General features: G+C 40.2%; 1 protein-coding gene and 1 long non-coding RNA gene across 2 annotated transcripts; both read left to right on the plus strand.

Annotated features, from left to right (window-relative positions):
* The first annotated feature begins 5,656 nt into the window (after positions 1 to 5,656).
* On the plus strand, positions 5,657 to 6,350 carry LOC143850934 (uncharacterized). The gene is made up of 3 exons (XR_013236115.1): positions 5,657 to 5,710; positions 6,110 to 6,176; positions 6,271 to 6,350. It is a non-coding gene; the product is annotated as an uncharacterized LOC143850934 (long non-coding RNA).
* A 3,113-nt stretch (positions 6,351 to 9,463) lies between these two features.
* On the plus strand, positions 9,464 to 12,548 carry LOC143850536 (uncharacterized). The gene is made up of 6 exons (XM_077359778.1): positions 9,464 to 10,055; positions 10,162 to 10,302; positions 10,347 to 10,717; positions 10,853 to 10,990; positions 11,427 to 11,607; positions 11,788 to 12,548. The coding sequence occupies exons 1-6, from the start codon at positions 9,464 to 9,466 to the stop codon at positions 12,546 to 12,548; spliced, it is 2,184 nt and encodes a 727-aa protein (XP_077215893.1).
* The last annotated feature ends 13,166 nt before the right edge of the window (positions 12,549 to 25,714 follow it).

Genomic DNA, 25,714 nt, shown 5'->3' on the forward strand with positions numbered 1-25,714 from the left:
GAAAGTGATTATACCTGAAACTGTAGTTTATTTCGGCCGAAATTTTGGTTGGAATTTCATTTATCTCGAAATTTAAGGAATTTCACCAAAAATCTGGATTTTTGATAATTATTTAATTTTGAAATTTCGGTCGAAATAAATTATGAGAAAAAATAACCGTTGAATAGACCATTTCGTCGGATTTTGATGGAAATTTCGAAATTTTAGCCGAAATTTTGGTTTCGGTGAGGACCGAAACGCATTCCGAAACTGAAATTTGAAACCTTAGTCATGGCTAATGGTGAAGGAGAAACTCCACCTGCCGGAATCCAATCTCGCCTCGATAGGCTCAGAATTGCACAGGGATTGTAGGTTGGTCGCAAAATGATCGTTAGTTCGGGGAGGGTGGTTGTTTGGAATCATCCGAGCATAAGAATGAATAACGGGTGAAGCAACACTTCTTGATGACATTGACACACCGTCGCGGGTGTCAGAGCCGTCGATTGCACCAGCTAGGAAGGGTCTGCCAAAATGGAGATGGGTCAGCCAAATGGTGTAGTTCGAGGGGAGGAAGGCAAACAATGAAGAATCAATTTGACTCAGTGAACATTAGGGTTGCCACACCGGTATTCTAGGGTCGATCGGGGCTCATTCTAGAACTGGGTTGAGTCATCGAGTCAGTTTCCGGCAAGATATCACATTCTTTCGCTTTTAATGTCCATGCGTCTGTAGAATAGTCAAAGCCTAGATTTTTATCGCCTACAGCAAGATGATGGTGATCATTATTGCTTCTGACAAAAGGAGAGAGGGATCGATCTACAAAGCACCAATAGCCTTTACTTGATTTGGCACCTCTCCCCAAACCCTAATAACATTACATGTTTTTGCCCTTCCAGCCATATGATTGATCACATATCTACGGTGTAGATCATCTTGAGAGTAGGACGCATAGGAAATCCTATTTGCTTTGTTCGCATTAGACTTTCCAGTTCTTGGATGTATCAGTGTTCTACGGTGGAGACCACTCGGTGAATAAAAAACCCAACAATGTGCTGAACATTTTGCAACCGGCGGATTACCTATCCTGAGCGATGGAAACCCAACAACCGCTACGACAACGTCTTCCTCCTCTAGTGTAATATTTCTCTTTAAGGAACCCCTAGACTTTCTAGCCGCTAGTATCGGTGTTTACGGTGGAGGGTGAACCAAAAAACCCAACAAGGTCCTATCTCGAGCGATGGATTCATTATCCACTGTATTCAAAGTTTGAATAAGCATAGGCCGCCACGACGTCATCTTCCTCCTTGAGTGTAATTTTCTTCTTTAAGGAATCCTTAGACCTTCCAGCCGTTGGATGTATCTGTGTTCTACGGTGGAGACTATTTCATGAACCAAAAAACCCAACAAGGTGCTGGACATTTTGCAGCCGACGGATTACATATCTTGAGCGATGTGTTCATCTTCTCCATAGATTCAAAATTTGAGTAAAAATAGGCTGCCATGACATCATCTTCCTCCTCTACTGTAATGTTCCTCTGTAAGGAATCCCCGGCCTTCCCCATCAGTCCGGGCTTTTGGGTGTAGTGGTTACAATCCTTACAATTGGTGTAAGTACGAAGCCACGTCGAGGGTTTGAGTCTCGGGGTTACATGTGATTGTCGTAGAGAACCCGAAGCAATGAATCTGTGGCAGCAAGCCCGTCATAGAGAGCCATGTGGTAGTGACCCGTCTGGTAGTGTGCCCACCGAGTACTTTGGACTCTGGGCATGGGGGTATTGTGTAATGTTCCTCTTTAAGGAATCCCTGGCTTTCCCCATTAGCCCAGGCTTTTGGGCGTAATGGTTGAGATCTGCTATGGATCACTCAAACCGCATCATCGTCGTCACAAGAGACACCCTTGACTAGGGGTGCAACTCAGGTCAGGTTCAACCCGAACCTGACAGGTTCAACCTGAATTTGGGTTGGGTCGGGTTAAGCTTTTTCGCAAATCGGGCTGGGTTGGGTTGGGAAAAATCAACCCGAATCGGAAATCAGGTTGGGGTGTCGGGCAACCCGACCCGAAACCCAAATTTGGGTTCCATATGAAGAAGTACTGTATGACCAACAGGAAAACCCACATTGGTTGTCTGAAAAAAATGCAGGCTTTTAAGCTCTTAAAAAATTCCCACTAACTGCACTGCATTTCCCCATGAGTTTCTTAGTCAAAAAAGCACTAAAATCCAAAAAAGAAACCTATATTTTAATTGGGTGTTGTCTCTTCCTCATGTTTACAAACAACTAAAGAGTAGAAAGAAGGGTGGTGTTTTGTCTCCCTCCAACTCTTTTTCATGTGGGGTTTTGATAGGGTCTAGAGGAGAGAAAATCACTTCCTTAGAAGTGGCGAATGCAAGGGAAACAGCCACAAGAAGAGGTGTGTGTAGGAATGGAGTGCTGTTGAATTCTCATCTTTTGAGCTTGTTCAGAGGCTCTTTGGATTTGTTGGGAGTGTTGTACGTGAGCTGATGTTCTCCATTCCTCAGCTCTTCTATGAACAATTGCCATCCTTCTCATTAGTTTCTCTTCCAGATTTGATCTCATCTTCTCTATTTTAACCTATAAACACAAACTACAAATCAAAGATTGGAAATCGGGTTGGGTCGGGTTGAGGAAATTGGAAATCGGGTTGGGTCGGGTCGGGCTAAACCCAGCCGGGTTGGAAATCGGGTTGGGTCGGGTTGGCCTCAACCCGACCCGAGTTGCACCCCTATCTCGACCATTCCTGCCTAAAGCAGTGACCATGCAGACAGATTTTTTATCGGGGAGACTTGACTAAGTTGGCCCTTAGTCTTCATTTCTCACCGTCACTGGAAACCATTACTCACCGACCCTCATTTTCACCTCATAGTGCAAGGATTGCCATTCTCGCGTTTGGATAACACTCTCGGGTTGTCCAATCTACAATCCTGAATGGAGTCCCTGTCGATCTCTCTGACTTGACCTAGCTAAGCTTGCGGGGTGCCAAGGGTAGAAGCTGTCTAGAACACCTCCCATGGCTCCACCAATTCGAGAGGTGTGTGTTTCAGATTTTTCTTTGGGTACCTCAAATAGGTAGGTGCCTGATCCTATGAGTTTAGTCTTCAGGCCGAATGCGATTCCTCATTTTCTTCTAGCCTAGTCCTCCAAAATTTCCATCTCCATTTATATCCATTTAATTCTTTATTCAAGCAATGCTTCAGAAGTCTTCATTTCATCTCCACCATTTTTATTTCATTATTATCTTCGGTTCCTCATTTTTCATTGACATGGTGACAATGCCGCCTCTATTCTTTTTTATTTGCTACCTGGCTGCTCTAAACTGATAGGTAACATGAGAGAAACGAACAAAAACTTGTGAAGTTGCGGGAGTGGTATTCGAACCATAGTTTCAAAACTCCCCCACGTCATCATGGACTCGCCTGAGTCAACTCCCTTCTCCCCCGTGTTCCACTTTTTGCATTACGAAGTCAATAAAAACTCCTTTGACTCTCCCCGATTTATGACCGCATCAACCGAGTACTCGACTGTGTTGTTCCGAGTTGACTAGGATTTTCTTCGGACAGGTTTTGACCCACATCCGCATTTTGAAACACTGTTTTGAACCACAATAATGAGCCGGGGTCAGCATTAAAGGAAGAGAGAAGCTTTCGAAAGAAATGGCTTAAACCCGTCTATGACAGATTTAGAAAATGTTGGAAGGCCTGCCTCTTTTACTAAGACAAGGGTTCCATATTGATCAATTCCTTATCTGTAACTACTCACTAATCTTCACTTCTCTTTGATTTAGCCTTGTGAATCGGATGCCCTAATTTGTACTATCATTTCTTTGTCCTTTCTATACTCAATTTTTAAGCAGATTTTTACATTTGCTTCTTGAGAAATAGTTTGGGAATATGCATCTTGAATAGAACCAGCCTCGTGCTCCATTCTCCTCAATCCTAGTTTTTAATCGTTTTCTTTTGATATTTTGGCTTTACATTGTTCTTGATTTCTTTCTCTTTTTCAGTCATCTTTCTTGCCCCGAACTTCAAGCACTCTCTCAAAACCTCAATATCGGACCAAATCACGTCTCTGCAGCTGATTCAATCCTTCAAAAACCTTAGGTGTACTCCATAAGATCAATTAAGCTTGGAACTTATGCTTGACAACACTCCAAGGTAGTGGCCACTTCCTCAACAGATCGCTACCATGGACTTACCTTTCCTTTTCATCCATCAGCCTTTGATCCACTCTTGGCGTAGATTTTGCACTGCATCAATCCCTCCCTATTAGAGAGAATTCAACTTTGAGCTCGGAGAGATGTACTGAAGAAATTCTTCCATAAAGTCAAATACTCAAAGGGAATGATGTTAAATTCCCTTGTTAATTATGTCGTTTTCGTAGCTGAGGTTCATGTGAGTTTACTTTGGCCTTCTTGGTGTTGCTATTATTGTTTTGCTTTATTAATATATTTTACTTGTTCAAAAAAAAAAAAAAAAACTTGAAGTAGACGTCGTCTTGATTTTCATGACTTTTATATCTAAGATGAATACTTTTTTGCTTAGGACTTTCCTCAAACAGTTGTACTGCCTTCTAAACTGGATCAAGATTCATGTGAGCATTAGCAATATCACACTAATAACCAAGCCTCTGTTTTGCATTTTATCAAACAATTGATGTACACATGTACTGCCATAGGCTTTGTTTTATGATTACTATTTAGTTATGACGGTCTTCCTCCTTTTTCTTGTAGCTTATAAAGAAACCTAGATCCTCCCCATCATTCTCGTAGACATCAAATCATTGTAGAATTTTGGTTGGTGCATCTCCTCATTTGGATATTCATCATAATCGGACTCATAAAAAATATCTGACAAGACTGTCATTTTCAGAAATGTCGATTTCTTCTTTTTCACAACCTCCTTTCTTCCCCTTTATCTCTCTTATATTTTGTTTCTAAGGAATATGTTGTTTTGATGCCAAGCCTTCCTTGCTGCTTTTGTTTGCACTCATGCCCATAAAAAGTCAGTTGTAAACTTTTCATTCTTGATGATACCACTCCGTGTGTCTTGAATGTCTTAAAAATATATAGTAAATTTGTGGATTAGCCGAGCCGTTCTCAATGTTATTCTCCCATTGGAAGAGAACTTTTTTCCCCTGATGCTAGCGTTCCCCATGCACAAACACTAAGATGACAAACTGGAAGTGGGAGAGTGAGGGAAAAACAATGGGGGGCCAGTGTATTTTTTTTTTCTTGGCTTAGAGTCACACCTTAGTAAATAGGTTGAGAAGAACCACATGAGAAAGATTACATAATACTTGTTGAAATTGATGTGTCAATGAGATATCATTATATTAAAAGCTATTGTATAATGTTCTTGATTTCTCTTCTTTTATTTTTCGTAATTCCTATTCATCATCAGGATAAAATAACACTGGTTGATGTTTAACACATTTGTTCTACTCCAATTTTTGCACATTTGAAATATCAAGTTATGGACTTATGTTACACACTTTTTGTTAATCGAGTTGGTAGTTTTTTCTCCATGCAGTGGGATGAAGATTCGATTGAGTCCTCGTCAAAAAATTCACCAAATCGTTCGAGGGAAATTTGTTTGCCTAGCTCAAAGAACAACGCAATATCTCCTTTGAATAAGCGAGGTGGGACGAGATATAGGAGAAAAAATAAGAGATGGAGTTTACAGGAAGAAGAGGCTTTAAGAGATGTTGTGCAAAAGTAGGTAGTTGTTTGGGGTAGGAAAAATAGTATCCGAAAATTCCTGTTTATTTTCGATTATTCTTTGATAAATATTGTTAATTGTAGTTTTTGTATCCATTATAAAGCCATGTTGTAAGTTTACCATCCCTACCTTCACATGATTGTGTCTATTATTAGAATACAATATATAAAAAGAGGGGTTGGGCCTCTAGCTCATTGGTTAAGTCTTTGTTCTTTGACTTTGAGGTCGGTGGTTCAATCCCAGCTTACCTACCAAAAAAAGGAAAAAAAAATGATTGTGTCTATATGTTCAATTATCTCGAGTTCTCTACCTATTGCTTTGTCTTCTCTTTTTCCTGAATAGATTGATGAGGGTTAACCTTTGTACGCACTCATGTTATCTTTTTTCCTATGAAGGCATGGCACGGGAAGATGGGCATTCATTTTGAATCGCTATACTGAAAACTTCGAGGGGAGAACACCGGTAATTATGATGTCATATGCTCATTTAAAATCTCTTATGCTGATTTATATTCTCGATGGAGGTGGGTTTGATAATGAATGCTCGCATTGCACAGATTGATTTGAAGGACAAGTGGCGAAATACGGTGCATTAGTTTATTTGATATGCATTTTGTGGTCCGTCAACTTATCAGGTACATTGTCTATTTGTCGTATTTATTTGTGCATTCTCGCTTTTTGTATGATGGCTGTCTGCTAAAGTCCTATTATTGCTGAAAAAGATATTATAAGTATTTTTGGAATTGGCCAAACTTCTTATTATCTTTTGCAATCTTTTTCTCTGTAAATGCTCAGTTCCTCATATTTGATTGGTTAACATGCAATCCCTAAAATTCGTCTGTAATTAAGGAAGTAACCAAGACATCACTTTGTTAGTTTAAAGCAAATCGTTGAGGTTAATCTATTAGTCTTGCTTTTGGTTCTCTAACCTTTGGTTGTGTCTTTGTGTGTTGATGCAATCGTTAGCCCCTTGAAGAAGAAGCATTGACATCTCTCTCTTTTCCTTTTTGTTCTTAAGGGGATGGTGGTGGAGATGTTTCTTTTAGTTCTGTGGGTTTTGGATTTTTCATCATGTTGGTTTTGGGGTTTTCATCATGTTTCTGACTTTTTGTTTATAATGACTTAAGATTGTAGGGACCATCCAATTAAGTCAACCCCTTATAACTTAAGTGATCTTTTAAGTTATATGTGGTGGCGACCATCATTTTAAGTAGTTTACATGAGATTTTATATGGTGTAAGGCCTTACAACAATACGGTAGGGGTACCGCCCTTGATATTTGATCAAACAACAGCTCACTTTTTGAGGAGCTGCTGTTGGATCATATGTCAAGGGTGGTACTTCCACTGTACAAATGCTTTATTGTTGTAAGGCCTTACACCACTTTACATTATGTTAGTCACTTAAGAAGGATTGTAGGGTTCCCTTTCAGAAAAAAAGGGAGGATTGTTGGGTTATATTAGAATAGGTTCCAAGGGTTACTTGAGTATTAGAACGGGATTTGTGTTGTAAACTGAACAATTTTTAACAGTTAATTCAGTAACGGCGAAGAAAGTAATTGTGAAAGCTCCCCTTCCATAGCCCTTTTCTTACAATACTGCTTCGTTGCGTGTTTATAGGTTGAAGAAGAAACTTCTCAGGGAGAGATATGGGCTTTCAAGCTGGAGACTGGGTTTGCATCGGTTGTAAATACCATAATTTCAGATGGTGGAAAAAATGTCGGGTTTGTAAGGCTGGAAAAAAACAGGTAAATTCTGGCGACCTAGAGAAGTACGGGAGGAAAACTCGGGGAGCTGTTGGCCGGATTCTGGGAATATTTCTTCCAGTTCCATTGATGGGATTCCAACCTTAACTATCTTTGGTAAAGAGGTGGCGGATCGATGTACCCTTTAAAATCCTGCTTGGTCGGTAGGCCAAAATGGGATAATTGGAGCCTATCGGACATTTGGAATCGAGCTAGATCTTATTGGAACATCCCATCCCTTCGAAGGCCGGGCAAAATCGGTCACAACATGATTTTATTCATGTTCACCAGTGAAGTTAAGGCTGCCAAGGTTTTAAGGATGGGAGCAAATGCTCATGGGCCTTTCCTCTCCTCTCTTTCTGTGTGGAGCCCGACTATCAAGCCTGAGAGAAAGACAGTCTGGATTAACTTTTTAGGAATTCCGCTGCATGCTTGGGTGACATCCACGGTGGAGGCTTTGGGCCGTCTCTTTGGAACAGTTTTAAAAGTGAAGTTAGAAGGGATGACGATTGCCTCAGCTCTGGTCCTTCTCTCGGATATGGCAGAAATCAAGCCTTTTTGTCCATATTTGAATTCAGGATATCAACTTTCGAATTGAAATTGAATCTTGGGTTCCTAAGAACACTCATTTGGTATTACCGATGAGAGTTCCCCCACCTCCTTCGGACTTGCCATCCTTGGTTAAACCTCAAGAGCCATTGATCTCGGTTGAGCGGAATACTCCAGGGGCGGATGATTCAAAGATAGAGGCTGGTAGTGTGGACGGTAGTGGGAAGAATCGGGACCGGTTCTAACTCAGTTGAGCCAACTCGAAGCCTCTCAGCTGGGTGACTCCAGCAGTCCCCCTTCGAAATTCAAATTTCAAAATGATTTGTCTATCCGTAGTGGATACGCCATATCCAAGGGTCATAACACGAAAGTTACTTCTAATTGCCAGCAAAAAGACTGTCAAGTCACAAAAAGAGCTCGAAAGTCAAACCTCAAAGACTATAAATTGTTGGGGGATTATTTGCGTAATCTCCCGGGCCACGTCTCCCTTCAATCTTCCCAGTCTGGCCTGCCTCGCTTGGATCATGTTTTGCAGCATTTAATGGGTCATCAGGCCGGGAGAAAATTCCAGGTGTAGATTTCTGGTCAAGGAATAAATCCTAGGATTTAAAAGGTTTTTTTAAGATCGACAGATAGGCATTAGTTGGTTTCTCGAAAAGGTTTCGAGGCAAGGAATAATTATTACCTCGACTCTCGTTCCAAAAATCTTTTCTCCGCCGTAAATTGATGGCGGTTGCTTCAGCCTTTACGCCTGGAGTTAAGGTTTTTGTCGTGTCTCTTGGGTGGTTCGTATTCTTCTCTTTTTAAGCAGTTTTTGCTATGGCATATTTCAGTCTGTTCGGTACTAGGTTATTTGCGTGGTTAAAATGGACTCTGTCGTCACGGAAGCCCAAACAATATGGCAAAGAAGATCGGAGACAATTGATTGTTCGGAGTGGATCCATACTTTAGGGAAGGTTAGAGATCTAAGGTATGATAGATCCAGAGCTTCTGTTGAAATACCTACCCCTAGTGAGCTTGCGGAGCGGGAAGCAAAGAGTGAATGGAAACAATTGAAAGAGGATTCCCAACGGAATGTTGAGGAATTGTTCTCTTTAACAGGTTATTGAAATATTGAGAATATTTGTGTGCCGGTCTACAAGCTTCAGTTCTTTAAGGATAAGTTGCATTATCAAGACCTCTTGCGTCGTTTGGAATGGGAGGCAGATCGGTCTCTTTGCATCAGTATGATGCAATGGGAGGCAGATCGGTCTCTTTATTGGTGATGTGTTCTTGATTGTCGGTGGTAGCTTTCATGTATGTTGTTGCTCGTGGTTATTTGGGTTGGTGATTCGGCTATATTTGTGGTGGCCTGATCATCGATTGTTGGAGATTTGGTTGGTTCTTCTTCATTGTTCTTCGCATTCTATCCCATTTAGTAATCGTTTATGGAACCCATTGACACCTCTTCGCTACCGATGGCTTCATTGAAAATTGATGGGGCTTCTTCTTCCACTACTGGTCCTTCTCCTGGCTACTCTCCTGCGGAGGCCCCTCTTCAGATGACTTTGATTCGACTGGATGGGAAGAATTATCCCCCCTGGAGGAGATCCGTTCGTACTTATCTTCTTGGTCGTGGCAAAGTACGCTTTCTGGAACATCATCCTCTGCCCACCAAGGATTCCTCCTTTGAGAAATGGAAACAGGAGGATGCTGTCATCCGATCTTTTCTTTGGAGTTGTATGGATTCTCAAGTGGTAGCAAATATGATGTTTCTTGATTCGTCTAAGGAAGTTTGGGAGTATGCTGCAACTTTGTATTCTTGTGCTAATAATGTTACACACATGTGTGACCTGTTCTTTGACTGGTTAGGATTCCAGCGTGGTGACATGTCTCTTTCCGACCACTTTAGCTCTTATCACGCTCTTTGTCAGCAGTTAGATTTGCTCATGCCCTTTACTGTCGATCCTGTTGAGGTTGCGTGCCATCAGGAGGATATGCGCGTAGTTCGGTATCTGGATTCTTTAGAGCTAGACTTCCTGCAAATCCGACAGCAGATTGTGGGTTCTGGTAGCTTGCCATCGCTTCAGGAGACTTTTTCTAGGGTTCAGCGAATGAGGTCTCTTCCGATGACAAATAATACTCTTGATAGCTCTTCACTTATTACCTCTTATAGTACTGACCGTGGTTGATGATCTAGCCGTGCTGGTCGAGGTGGTTGGGGTCGTGGCCGTGGTCGGGATGTTAGTGGACGAGGCCGTGGTTGAGACTCTTGGAGTGGTTATGGACGTGGGTCTCGATTCTATACCCACTGGAAGTTGGAGGGACACATCATTGACTACTGTTATGACTTACATCCAGAGCTTCGTCCTTCTCGACCTACTACTTCTGTTGCTGATGGCTCTGGTTCCGCTCTTGCTACTCCTGTACATTTGCCTGCTACCACTTTGCCTACTGCTGATCAGATGATGGTCAGTCGTGCCGAATATGAAGACCTCATCCGTCTGCGTGATAGAGGCAAGAACCCGTTGCCACCTTTGCCCAGCCAGATAGCTTGTCTTGTTTCATTTTGTCATCCATCCTCTGAATCATGGCTCATTGATTCAGGGGCGTCGCATCATATGACTGGTAATTTTCAACTTCTTTCTTCTTTCCAGTCAGCACCGCCTACTGCGCCTCGTACTGTTACATTAGCAGATGAGATTACATCACCAGTCTCTGGGGTTGGTGTGGTATCCATCTCTAATGGTCTTTTATTATCATATGTTCTTTATGTTCCTTCCTTCCCAGTTAATCTATTATCTGTGCATCACTTGACACAAACCTTGATGTGCTCTGTTTCATTCTTTCCTTATTGCACTTTTCAGGATCTAAAGACTGGGAAGAGGATTGGTAGGGGCATTGAGATGGGTGGCTTATATTACCTTGATTCATTAGCTACTAGTGCTGCACTTCGTACCTCTGCCGGCACTTATCATTGGCATTGTCGTCTTGGTCATCCTCCTGTAGACAAATTAAGAAAATCTCCTTTTATTAATAAGTCTATTGAGTCGTTTTCATGTTTCTTGTGAGTTGGGAAAGCACCGTAGAGTGTCTTTTCCTTCGCGTGGTGGTAGACGGTCCTCTAGACCTTTTGAGCTTATTCATTCAGATGTATGGGGTCCCGCACGAACTACTTCTTTATATGGTTATCGGTATTGTGTTATATTTATTGATGATTTTTCCCGTAATACATGGTTATATCTTCTCAAGGAACGTTCTGATGTGTTTACTGCTTTTCGTAGTTTTTATTTTGAAATTGATAATCAGTTTCAATGCTTTATCTCTTATTTGCGTACTGATAACGCCAAGGAGTACTTTTCTAGTAGTAATGGTTTCAATCAGTTTCTTGACTCTTGAGGCATTATTCATCAATCTTCGTGTGCTTATTCTTCCCAACAGAATGGGGTTGCCGAACGCAAGATCAGATACCTTTTAGATATTACTCGCACTATCATGTTCCAAATGCGAGTACCAAAGGTATATTGGGGTGATGCCGTACTTACGGCATGTTTTTTAGGGAATCGGCTGCCATCTTCTGTACTTTCTGGTGAGACCCCATTCTCAATTCTTTATCCTCTAGGTAATCCTTTTCCTTTATTGCCTCGCGTGTTTGGATGTACTTGCTTTGTTCACAAGTTAGCCACGGGGCTGCATAAATTAGACTCTCGTTCTGAAAAATGTATTTTTTTGGGTTATTCACGGACTCAGAAAGGATACAAATGCTATAGTCCTACTCTGCGAAAAACATTTTTTTCGGCAGATGTCTCCTTTTTTGAGGATACTCCCTATTTTTTAGACCCTCCAGTATGTACCACTGAGCCCGCAAGTCTACTTTTACCTCTCCCTGCTCCAGATGTTATTACTGATAGTCTTGAGTCACCTTCGGACACACCTATGAAAGATTCTTCCTCTGCAGCTGAACCTGTGCCAGATTCTCTTGAAGTTACTACCCTGCATGCACCAAAAGTATACAGCCGACGTCCGAGACAGCTGGTTGTGCCTCCCTCTCCTCAACCAGCCAATCCTCCTTCTCTGTCAGATGACCATCCTTCAGGTACTCCCCTTATTATCTCTGATTCTCCTATTGCCACTCGTACTCGTTCACGTACGACTGCTCATCCTATTTCAAAGTTTGTCTCTTATCATCATCTTTCACCCAAATTCCGCTCATTTATTTCAAGTGTTTCTACTATTTCTATTCCAAAATCAGTTACAGAGGCACTGGCACATCCTGGCTGGAGAGCTGCAATAGATGCAGAGATGGATGCCCTACACTTAAATCGCACATGGCAACTTGTTCCACTACCTTATGATGTGCAGACAGTTGGCTGTGGATTGGTGTTTCCTATCAAGTATCAACCTGATGGGACAATTGAGCGCCTCAAAGCAAAACTAGTTGCCAAAGGTTATACTCAGACGTTTGGTGTAGATTATCAGGAGACATTTTCCCCAGTCGTCAAAATACCGTCTGTCAGAGTTCTGATCTCCATTGCAGTTAATCGTGGATGGCCTCTCTATTAGTTGGATGTGAAGAATGCCTTTCTTCATGGCGACCTAAATGAGGAAGTTTACATGGAGCAACCTCCTTGGTATGTTGCTCAGGGGGAGATGGGTTCATCAGTGTGTCACCTTAGGAAGGCAATCTATGGGTTGAAGCAATCTCTGAGGGCTTGGTTTGGTCGTTTTAGTGGCGCAGTTATGCGGTTTGGTATGAAACAGTGCTTAGTCGATCATTCTGTGTTTAGCCATCACTCCAATACAGGATATGTGTTGGGTCTTCTCAGGTATTTTCTTGGAATTGAGGTGGCTCATTCTAAACGTGGTCTTTCCCTATCACAGAGAAAGTATACTTTAGACATTCTAGAAGAGACAGGCTCTATGGGAATAAAACCAGCATTTATTCCTATGGACCCGAATTCCAAACTTCTTCCTGAACAAGGGATCCAGGTCGATACCGCAGACTAGTGGGAAAGTTGATTTATTTAACTGTTACCAGACTTGATATCTCATACGCTGTAGGAGTGTTCAGTCAGTTTATGAGTTCTCCTCACACATGTCACTGGGCTGCAGTACTCCAGATTGTTCGATACTTGAAAGGTACACCAGGAAAGGGGTTATGCTTCAGGAAGAATGGACATGAGATTATAGAAGAATTCACTGATGCTGATTGGGCAAGTTCTCCAGCAGATAGGAGATCTACGACTGGTTACTGTACATTCGTTGGTGGTAATATGGTGTCTTGGAGAAGTATAAAGTAGGATATTGTGTCTAAATCTAGTGCAGAAGCCGAGTACAGAGATATGTCCTATACGACTGGAGAGTTAATCTGGTTGTGTTCCTTCTTATCAGAAATTGGTTTTCCTCCTTCGGGACCATCACGGTTGTATTGTGACAACCGGTCAGCTATTTATATTGCCAACAATCCAGTTTTCTACGAGCGAACCAAGCATATTGAGGTTAACTGTCACTTCATTCGTCAAAGGATCCAAAGAGGAGAGATTTGCACCATGTTTACTAGGTCCACAAATCAACTTGTTGATGTGCTCACCAAAGCGATAGGGCCTGCAAAATTAAAGGAAGTGTGTAACAAGCTAGGAATGTATGATATATACATTCCAGCTTGAGGGGGAGTGTTAGATATATAGGGGTAAACTTGTCATTTTATATGTAAATTTTATATTAATATAATAATCGTGTGGTGAGAGGACTAACTCTCACAATTCTCTCTTTCTCCCTCTTACATTTCTCTTCTCTCTCTCTCTCTCTCCACTTCTTCCTCTCAATTACTACTAACAATATATATTATGGATAGATGGATATTTTTGGCCTAGTGCTTTATCTATGTGCAATTGGGTTATATTTTTTTTACATGCTTCATCTTTTGAGATATAATGATATTTTTTTCAAATACATTTCTACTCTTTTCAAAAACTCTTACGAGTCACGAGTCAAGTCGAGTAACGAGTCGAGTCAAGTCACGAGTCATAAAATTAAGAAATGGAGTTACAAGTCGAGTCATGGGTTGACAACTATGCGTGGGAACATACGAGGACCAAGATGAGGAAGCAATTTCTTCTTGCTGATTTCTGATTACATATTATGATGTATCAACATTTTCATAGTTTAATTCAACGTGAAATGAGCGTAGAAGTATAGACATCGGAGTTCAACAACCTGTCCATGAGGGTAGGTAATAAAAAAAGTGACGAACAACTCGATGCAAGTTATTTATCCCGGCTCAAGCTGTTGACTCAGGATGAGATGATAGTTATGTGGCTGACTAACCTTGAAAATGCACATCAGTATGCTCTTTGGGTAGAAGAAAGAGTGATCCATTATGGCCCTAAGTTTAATATGATCGGACATAAGCCTAAATCTGCAAACACAATGAGTTATAGTGTCGTTGGGGTGTCAAGGATTGACAAAACAGCTACTAGAAGCGATCATGCATCTCCTTTATCAAATTGAACAAGTCCCAGGACTGTTGAAGGGGTTGGCCGGACTGTTAAATGAGAGGAACCAGCGCTCATTGGGTCGATGATTCAATGTTTCACTTGTGGGGAATTAGGACATGCATCCTATTCTTACCCATAAGAGTGTTGACTTTGCTAAAGGTGACAGCGACAAAGAGGATCAAATATGGCCTATTTATTTATTTTTGAATAGAAATATGGCCTATTTATGAACAGTATCAAGACAAAGATGAGGAAATTAACGTCATGCCTGTTCGGAACTAGAATTTGGTGGTTCATGAGGAAGTCCTTGCAATTGTACCACACTATCACAAACACTCAATCCAAGAACATCATCGCTAATGAATTAGGTACCACTAGCAAAATCCTCGACAGGTTTCCTTACTTTGAACATCTATGGAATGTTACGAAGCGATGCGTGAATTGTTAAAGTAAAAAGGATTAAATAACGCCATATACAACAGCTTAAGCTTTTGGAGGAATTGGTTGTTTCACATGGTATCAGAGCAATTGCGGTCTGGGTTCAAAACTCCTTAACATTAAAAAAATCCACTTGTAATGGCCAACCCAAAAGAGGGGCCACATGCGCCACGTGTAGGCCAACCCTAGAAAAGAGGGGCCACATGCGCCACGTGTAGGCCAACCCTAGAAAAGAGGGGACCACATGGAGGAGGAGTGTTAAAGTATAAAAGATTAAATAACGCCATCTACAACAACTTAAGCTTTTGGAGTAATTGGTTGTTTCAAGTGAATGATGATATGCTCCAATCAATAAACCGATACACTTCGAAGGAACACCATCTCTAGATCCTCCATGCTATAGAAGTGATCTCTATGATGGTGATCAATGGAAACCTCGTTCCTTTCAATACTCGGTCGCAAACTCTTTAACATCTCTCGATTTACCTCTTTCATGTAGTGGACGAAGGCGTCGGCCTTAGTGATGCACTTCCCAGTATAGAGCACATGTGTATGATCTAGGAGGTGTGGAAGGAGATGGCCACGAATGTTCTCAAAAGAACGAACCAAATTATGTAAACTCGTTCTATTGGTGATGGTCCCCTCTAGCTAAGCATTTCAGCAAATGCCCTAAGCTATAATTGATCACTTATATCTGTCCATATGCTCGAGAGTAGTATGTGCGGCTGAATTAAAGTATAATCCTATTTTACTCCATAAAATATGTGCTATGTGGACAATCAGATGATCTATGACCCCATTCATTTCAGTTGGAACTTTTTAAGGTAGTGGTACTATGTAGTTTGGGTCGTAGAAGTCCTTGATCCGTGTTCTTCTCACCCACATGTGGTCTCTTAGCAATGTTATTAGTAGGAAAAGTGGAGTTCAAATGACTAGCCACGTAATCTCTAATAACTGAACTAGTTGAGTCTCAGTCAATGCCCCTTTGCCTCGCCTCGCCTCGCCTTGCCTAGCTAGGCAGGGCGTGCATTCCAAGGGACCACGACATTTTCGATAATCCCAAGCCCAATGCGTTTGCGAATGCGATTCAAGGCAACTCTGATCTCAACTAAGATTTCCGAGTGATGGTCCAACGTAGCTTGAGTGCGATGTCTCTAGGCCTCTCGGGGCTGGGCTCGTTCTTGCCCTTGATGTGGTGCATTGGCCATATTAGTCATAGTTTGTACATGTGTGATCGATGTGCAAGACAACCCTACAGAATTGAGGGGTGTACTAAGACACATTAAAAGAAAATAGATGGGCTAAGACTAGGAAGTTGACACCTAACTGATTTGAAGTAGACTCTTAGATATAGGGCAGCACTAAGAAACTCAAATATTATCTAAGGATCCATAAAAGACAATTTTAATGAACCTAGGCTGTAAAGGAGAATTTTAGAGTCTAATGCATATAACTAAGAGAGACTCCATCAGGACTTTACCCAACAATTGGAGGGCGAGAGACAAACTATCCAAGGCTAGAACTAAGGAAAAGTCTATCGATCATTACCGAACACCTAGGTGTCTTTAATGGAAGGACCCTACAAGTGTTTGAGCTGAGTTCTGATACCAAATTGGTGCAAACCTTAGGGTCCGCAGGTTGATTTCTGAGAATTTAGGTGCACGAATAAGTTGTTCTAATTTAATATGGCAGCAAATTATATATTCAAAAATAGATTAAACATCATATAAAATCTAATTACAACTAGGTATTGTAGGAAAGTAGAGCCTTTGAAATTCTTTCATCAAATAGTAAATAATTCAGCCCCATGCAGGTTCTGTACATCAAATCCATAAACAAAACAGATAGCTGCCGGAAATATGGAAATAATGTATGATAAGGTTCAGATATATGAAATAATCTATTTTTTTAAATGAATATGAAATAATCCAATATATGGCTCAAATTATACCTAAGGGTGGCTAGGGTGTGGTAATAGGCAATGACTCAGGGCAAGGTGATGGGAAAAGTAATAGGATCTGGGAGGGGAATGCAAGAAAAAATATGAGAACGGTTCAAGGCGTAGAGAATATGGGGTTAGTTTATTGAAGATAAAGTGAATGTGATCTTGAAGCCAGAGAGTTAATTTTCATAAATCTTGTATGTTGGCTCTCAATTTGCCGATGGATAGGGCCCTCAGATTTGCCAAGATGATGGGGTGTAAACTGGAATCTCTCCCGTCCAAATATTTGGGTCTACCGTTGGGCGTGGGTAGACCTCGTGGAGAGGATTGAAAAGAGGCTTGAAACGTGGAAAAGGAATCTTATTTCCAGAGGGGGGAGATTGGTTCTGGTGAAGGTTGTTTTGGCTAATATTCCTATATACTTTTTATCTCTTTTTAAATGCCCTGTCAGTGTGGTGCTGAGAATTGTGCAGATTCAACGTAGATTTTTATGGGGGGGGGGGGGGGGGTGTTTCTTGTGATTCAAAGGGCATTCTGCTTGTGAAGTGGGGGGAGGTATGCTTACCTTTTAAATATGGAGGTCTTGGGATTAGGAGGAATTCAACCACGCTTTATTAGGTAAGTGGTTGTGGAGGTTTGGGGTGGAACAAGATCAATTCTGGGTGAAAGTGGTGTGTAGTAAGTATAGAGCTAAGCTTGGGTATTGGGAGTTGGATAATTTATACGCTAAGCTTGGGTATTGGGAGTTGGATAATTTATACAACCTGAAGGGGGTGACTGTGTGGCGTGATGTGATGAAAATCTATCATGAGTTTAGCAAGGCGATTCGGTACAAAGAATATTCGGGGATCGTATCAAATTTTGGTATGATGCTTGGTGCTCTCCTGAGCTCCTTATGATGTTGTATCCGGAGTTGTTTCTTGTGGCGTCCTCGAAGGATGCGTTGGTTAGCGATTGTTTTGTTCGTGAAAACGGGCGAGTGTTGTGGATGCCGGCGTTCAGGAGGAACTTCTTTGACAGAGAATTGGAAGCTTTATCTCATTTTTTCAAGTTGCTTGAATCCTGCTACATAAAACTGTCTGGGTCGGATAAAAGAGTTTGGATCTGGGATCCATCTGGTTTCTTTTCCGTGGAATGTATCATCACTACCGCTGGATTGGATCATCACATGCGATTGGCCAAAGCTTTACAGAGAGGACAGGTACTCTAAGAATAAATACAAACAACTTTGCTACAAGCTTTACGGTTTCTGCCCATGCCCAGTTTCTATACATAAAGCTGTTTCTGCCCATGCCCAGTTTCTATCCATGAAGCTTGCGACTACTTCCCTTCATCAGAGGTAGTAAAAAAAAAACCCTCCTCATTCCTCAGTAAATTGAAATATAATATAATATGTATCTCTCTCTTTCTCTCACCATTTGATGCTTTGTTACATTTGCAGCATCAAATTTCATAAATTGGAGACATTTCAATCATAATAGCCCAGCTGGACAACAATCCAATCATACCCAAACGGCAGCTTCTGCAGATAAAACAACAATAATAAGCATATCTTTTGCAGAACAATCATAATCCATCTTGAGATATGGAAAACCAGATAGAGGGTTATCAGTCAAAATGGATTTTCATTTAGTTTTATAAATAAAAATGATATTTAAAAAAATTAGCAATCTTCAATCTTCTGAAAAAATCTTGGACAATATTGTTATACACTATCGCATGTCAGTCCTCTGTTGTATTAATGGTGCTTGTGATCAGTTCTGTTGTCCTAAGATGATACCCACATATGATTTATTGATGCCTGTGTTTCTCTGTTTATTGGTGTTCTCTAATATGGATCAATTGCCTTTGAAGGTCATAGAGTGTTGGATGACATAGTGGCGTAAAAGTCACAACAGAAGATGCAAAAACATTTCGAGTAGATGCAGTCACTTTTATTCACCTTGGAGTTCTGACAACCAAGTGATCCATAAACCTTACTTCCTGAGTGGAAGCAATAGTAAACCTTGCAATTTGAATCTAGGACAAGATTATTTTGGACATTAAGATGATTGCAATTGACACGCTCCCGTCATGGGAAGGAGGCTCCATTCCAAGAAATCGAGACAGTTAGCTTCACTTTAGCCCAAATCTCATTCATTTCTTTCCGTTTTCCATATCCCAAATTTCATTAATTGCTAACATTTTATCTTAGTTTTTCCATAATTAATGTAACAACATTTCCGGAATTGTAAATAGATAATAGAGGAGATGGTCAATCATTGCTTTTAATTATCCAGAAATTACTGATCTGTTTCTTTTGTTAATGCAGTATACATTGAATGTGGCACTACTTTCCATATTTGGATGCTGTACAGAGAAGAAAGCAGGCAGTGTTATTATATTCTAATGAAGAACTATAAATCCAGGCCCATCAACCTGCCAGGGATTCTCTTCCACAAGACAGTGGAGGCAAGAAAGCAGCTGGTCCTGATACTGACCAAGATCCTGTATAGAGTCATCGTCGCGGCATTGTTGACTGCCTCGGAGAGAATCCAGGCATTTTACAAGCTGTCTGGTCCTTTAAGTCGCGTTCTTATTGGGTCCCTATTAATTTGCAATTTCAGTTTCCCTCCACATCTGATCATTCTCTATTGACTTAAAGAAAATCAAGATGTCTTTAGTCTCTGTTCTCTGTTATGTCATCTATTATTACTGAATCCTATATTACTAATTAAGAAGTTTTCCTCTTCATTTGTTTGAAGCAATGATAGTTCTCACAAAATTGACTTTTTTGTTGCTGCGCGTGCATTTTTTACTAGCAAACCAAATAAGAGAAACCCAGGTGAAAATTTATTATCAAATTTTCATGAATGCTCCCTTTCTTTCATGGTAGTTTATCCCACTTTTGATTGATCTGAACTGCCCACTTTATCCTTGGGTAGGCTCTCGTATGGCCTTGACATCTTGCTAATTATTCCATCCTAATAAGAAATAAATGTTATTTTAAATTAGGTTTCCCTTTTTTTGGTTTGGTTTTTGGGTCATATGGTATCCAAAGCAAATAATGGTACTGATCAATCCAAGGTAGACCCACTATGCTCTATTGGGATACTCTACCTATGTGATAGATGAAGATGAACTACTCCCTTCTCATTCAGAATAGGAGGTAGAAGAAGAGCCGATCCGTCATCACTCAGAAGATATGGGAGAACAAGAACAACCCCCTTCTCATTCAAAAGTGAATGATGGCTTAGAGGACGTAGAAGAAGAACAAACCCCTCTTCATTCAGTACCCCACTCAGAAGATAAGGGAGAACAAGAACAACCCCCTTCTCATTCAAAAGTGAATGATGACTTAGAGGACGTAGAAGAAGAACAGACCCCTCTTCATTCAGTAGAGGGGGTGACGGCTGCAAGGAGAAGCCAAACAAGTTTATATGTAAATATTGTTGCTTTAAATACAATGTAGGAGTTTTATTTACAAGTTTGAAATTTTATCGAAGAAGTAATATTAGCACTGCTACGATGTCATAATTGCACTGACTCACTTTGTCTTTTGATCTAAAGAACTCTTTGGGAATTGTAATAAATTTGACAACAGATAAAATAATAAAAGAAAAAGTCAGTGTCCAGATATTTATCAACATCAATTTTCTTATGATCTTTTTGCCTATTGTTTATCGTGACTATTTTTTCCTAGAACACATCTTACTGCAGTCATCAACTATGAGTCAAATTTTCAGCCACATTTTCTATATAGGACTGCATCCACTATCCACTGGTAATAATCATCATCATAACGAATAATCCAATGCTGAAATTTGTAGCTCCTTTTTTTATTGTTATTGGCAGGCTGGAATTTTATCAGGTTCCCACTATTGTTGTCCACACCAGAATCAATTGCCAAAACAGCACCTGACCCTACTGTGTTATTCTACTGCCATGTTAACTTCTTTGCTGAACTTGAACCAGAATAGCCTTTCTTCTTAATATTTTGATTCTATATCGAGTTGAAATTATTCACTATTGTGAATTTTTTTGGCTAATTTATAGGATCTAACTTGTGATCATCAAATTAGAGGCTCAATCCCCAACCAAGAACTGCATTGAATTTTGCATACAGGTATGGTGAGATGAAATGTGTCCAGGTAATTCTTGATATTGGTAGGTGCCATCTCTAGCTACAATATAGCAATGACCTAGAAACATTGACATTTTATTTTATTTCTGATTCTGACAATGCATTACGATCGCTATTTAATTGTCATTTATCTCAATACCCCTCTCCATGTCCTTGAATCTTATTCTGTTTCAGGAAACAACATACATTTATGATACATTCTTGAGGGCATATGTTACAAATCATGAGACATATTGATCGTAACTTCGTGAAGTTAAGGACCGGGTGGTGAAGCAACAGATGACCAAAGCTTTACAGAGAGGACAGGTACTCTAAGAATAAATACAAACAACTTTGCTACAAGCTTTACGGTTTCTGCCCATGCCCAGTTTCTATCCATGAAGCTGTTTATGCTCATGCCCAGTTTCTATCCATGAAGCTTGCAACTACTTCCCTTCATCAGAGGTAGTACAAAAAAAACTGTCCTCATTCCTCAGTAAATTGAAATATAATATAATATTTATCTCTCTCTTTCTCTCACCATTTGATGCTTTGTTACATTTGTAGCATCAAATTTCAGAAATTCGAGACATTTCAATCACAATAGCCCAGCTGCACAACAATCCAATCACACCCAAACGGCAGCTTCTGCAGATAAAACAACAATAATAAGTATATCTTTTGCAGAACAATCATAATCCATCTTGAGATATGGAAAACCAGATAGAGGGTTATCGGTAAAAATGGATTTTCATTTAGTTTTATAAATAAAAATGATATTTTAAAAAAATTAGCAATCTTCTGAAAAAATCTTGGACAATATTGTTATATACTATTGCATGTCAGTCCTCTGTTGTATTAATGGTGCTTGTGATCAGTTCTGTTGTCCTAAGATGATACCCACATATGATTTATTGATGCTTGTGTTTCTCTGTTTATTGGTGTTCTCTAATATGGATCAATTGCCTTTGAAGGTCACAGAGTGTTGGATGACATAGTGGAGTAAACGTCACAGCAGAAGATGCGAAAACATTTCGAGCAGATGCAGTCACTTTTATTCACCTTGGAGTTCTGAAAACCAAGTGATCCATAAACTTTACTTCCTTAATGGAAGCAATAGTAAACCTTGCAATTAGAATCTAGGACAAGATTATTTTCGACATTAAAACGATTGCAATTGACACGCTCGAGTCATGGAAGGAGGCTCCATTCCAAGAAATCAAGACAGTTAGCTTCACTTTAGCCCAAATCTCATTCATTTCTTTCTGTTTTCCATAACCCAAATTTCATTAATTGCTAACATTTTATCTTAGTTTTTCCATAATTAATGTAACAACATTTCCGGAATTGTAAATAGATAATAGAGGAGATGGTCAATCATTGCTTTTAATTATCCAGAAATTACTGATCTCTTTCTTTTGTTAATGCAGTATACATTGAATGTGGCCCTACTTTCCATATTTGGATGCTGTACAGAGAAGAAATCAAGCAGTGTTATTATATTCTAATGAAGAACTATAAATCCAGGCCCATCAACCTGCCAGGGATTCTCTTCCACAAGACAATGGAGGCAAGAAAGCAGCTGGTCCTGATACTGACCAAGATCCGGTCTAGAGTCATCGTCGCGGCAAGGGACACCACTCCAAGCGTACTCACTTGGATTGTTGACTGCCTGGGAGAGAATCCAGGCATTTTACAAGCTGTCTGGTCCTTTAAGTCGCTTTCTTATTGGGTCCCTATTAATTTGCAATTTCAGTTTCCCTCCACATCTGATCATTCTCTATTGACTTAAAGAAAATCAAGATGTCTTTAGTCTCTGTTATCTGTTATGTCATCTATTATTACTGAATCCTATATTACTAATTAATAAGTTTTCCTCTTCATTTGTTTGAAGCAATGATAGTTCTCACAAAACTGACTTTTTTGTTGGTGCACGTGCATTTTTTACTAGTAAACGAAATAAGAGAAACCCAGGTGAAAATTTATTATCAAATTTTCATGAATGCTCCCTTTCTTTCATGGTAGTTTATCCCACTTTTGATTGATCTGAACTGCCCACTTAGTCCTTGGGTAGGCTCTCGTATGGCCTTGACATCTTGCTAATTATTCCATCCTAATAAGAAATAAATGTTATTTTAAATTAGGATTCCATTTTTTTGGTTTGGTTTTTGGGTCATATGGTATCCAAAGCAATCCAAGGTAGACCCACTATGCTCTATTGGGAGCCTCCTTGTATTAACCATTTGATTTCAGCATCCAAATCCTTCACCAAATATATTAAATTTTCTGTTCACGGAGAGGTTGACAAAATGAAAGGCTTAGATTTCATCACTAGGGTGATAAAAATGAATGGTCTAAATCATATTAATGTAACGTGGGCGGGGCCAAATTATGCTTCTCAGTTTCTCCTCATATTAAGGCTTCTCATGGAATATGAATTAGGGCATTTTCCAATGGGAAATGATATCACCACTACCATATTTTGATGATCGCACACCTCACTTTATTAAAAAGTACAGTATAGCCCACACCATAGGATGATCCAAACCGTATGTTAGATGGACCACAACCTAAATAAGTTGTGCCCCAGAAATCAATTCCATAGGTTGATCCTAACCCTTTGAGGGACTAAATATTCGAGGGTTGATGCTAACCCTCTATAGATCGGAGGGTTAGGATCAACCTATGGAAATGATTTTTGGGGCACAACCTATTTAGGTTGTGGCCCATCTACTGGACGGTTTGGATTATCCTATGGTGAGGGCCTTACCGTATTTTTTAATAAAGTGAGGAGTGCGATCATCAAAATACGGTAGTGGAGATATCATTTCCCTTTCCAACCAATCCTCATTCTTCCACCATAAAAGTCACAGCAGAAGATGCAACGACATTTCGAGCATATGCAGTCACTTGTATTCACCTTGGAGTTCTGAAAACCAAGTGATCCATAAACTTTACTTCCTGAGCGGAAGCAATAGTAAACCTTGCAATTAGAATCTAGGACAAGATTATTTTCGACATTAAAATGATTGCAATTGACACGCTCCAGTCATGGGAAGGAGGCTCCATTCCAAGAAATCAAGACAGTTAGCTTCACTTTAGCTCAAATCTCATTCATTTCTTTCTGTTTTCCATATCCCAAATTTCATTAATTGCTAATATTTTATCTTAGTTTTTCCATAATTAATGTAACAATAGATAATGGAGGAGATGGTCAATCATTGCTTTTAATTGTCCAGAAATTACTGATCTGTTTCTTTTGTTAATGCAGTATATATGAGAACGGTTCAAGGCGTAGAGAATATGGGGTTAGTTCATTGAAGATAAAGTGAATGTGATCTTGAAGCCAGAGAGTTAATTTTCATAAATCTTGTATGTTGTCTCTCAATTTGCCGATGGATAGGGCCCTCAGATTTGCCAAGATGATGGGGTGTAAAATGGAATCTCTCCCGTCCAAATATTTGGGTCTACCGTTGGGCGTGGGTAGACCTCGGAATCATATGTGCGATCCTATCGTGGAGAGGATTGAAAAGAGGCTTGAAACGTGGAAAAGGAATCTTATTTCCAGAGGGGGGAGATTGGTTCTGGTGAAGGCTGTTTTGGCTAATATTCCTATATACTTTTTATCTCTCTTTAAATGCCCTGTCAGTGTGGTGCTGAGAATTGAGCAGATTGAACGTAGATTTTTATTGGGGGGGGGGGGTCTTGTGATTCAAAGGGCATTCTGCTTGTGAAGTGGGAGGAGGTATGCTTACCTTTTAAATATGGAGGTCTTGAGATTAGGAGGAATTCAACCACGCTTTATTAGGTAAGTGGTTGTGGAGGTTTGGGGTGGAACAAGATCAATTCTGGGTGAAAGTGGTGTGTAGTAAGTAAGTATAGAGCTAAGCTTGGGTGTTGGGAGTTGGATAATTTATACGCTAAGCTTGGGTATTGGGAGTTGGATAATTTATACAACCTGAAGGGGGTGACTGTGTGGCGTGATGTGATGAAAATCTATCATAAGTTTAGTAAGGGGATTCGGTACAAAGAATATTCGGGGATTGTATCAAATTTTGGTATGATGCTTGGTGCTCTCCTGAGCTCCTTATGATGTTGTATCCGGAGCTGTTTTTTGTGGCATCCTCGAAGGATGCGTTGGTTAGCGATTGTTTTGTTCGTGAAACCGGGAGAGTGTTGTGGATGCCGGCGTTCAAGAGGAACTTCTTTGACAGAGAATTGGAAGCTTTATCTCATTTTTTCAAGTTGCTTGAATCCTGCTCCATTAAACTGTCCGGGTCGGATAAAAGAGTTTGGATCTGGGATCCATCTGGTTTCTTTTCCGTGGAATGTATCATCACTACCGCTGGATTGGATCATCACATGCGATTGGCCAAAGCTTTACAGGGAGGACAGGTACTCTAAGAATAAATACAAACAACTTTGCTACAAGCTTTATGGTTTCTGCCCATGCCCAGTTTCTATACATAAAGCTGTTTCTGCCCATGCCCAGTTTCTATCCATGAAGCTTGCGACTACTTCCCTTCATCAGAGGTAGTAAAAACAAAAACCCTCCTCATTCCTCAGTAAATTGAAATATAATATAATATAATATGTATCTCTCTCTTTCTCTCACCATTTGATGCTCTGTTACATTTGCAGCATCAAACTTCATAAATTGGAGACATTTCAATCATAATAGCCCAGCTGCACAACAATCCAATCATACCCAAACGGCAGCTTCTGCAGATAAAACAACAATAATAAGTAT

The sequence above is a fragment of the Tasmannia lanceolata genome, unplaced genomic scaffold (genome assembly GCF_043159265.1).
Source record: "Tasmannia lanceolata isolate RefF3 unplaced genomic scaffold, GAP_Taslan_0.1 ptg000018l, whole genome shotgun sequence".
In the NCBI taxonomy this organism is placed as follows: domain Eukaryota; kingdom Viridiplantae; phylum Streptophyta; class Magnoliopsida; order Canellales; family Winteraceae; genus Tasmannia; species Tasmannia lanceolata.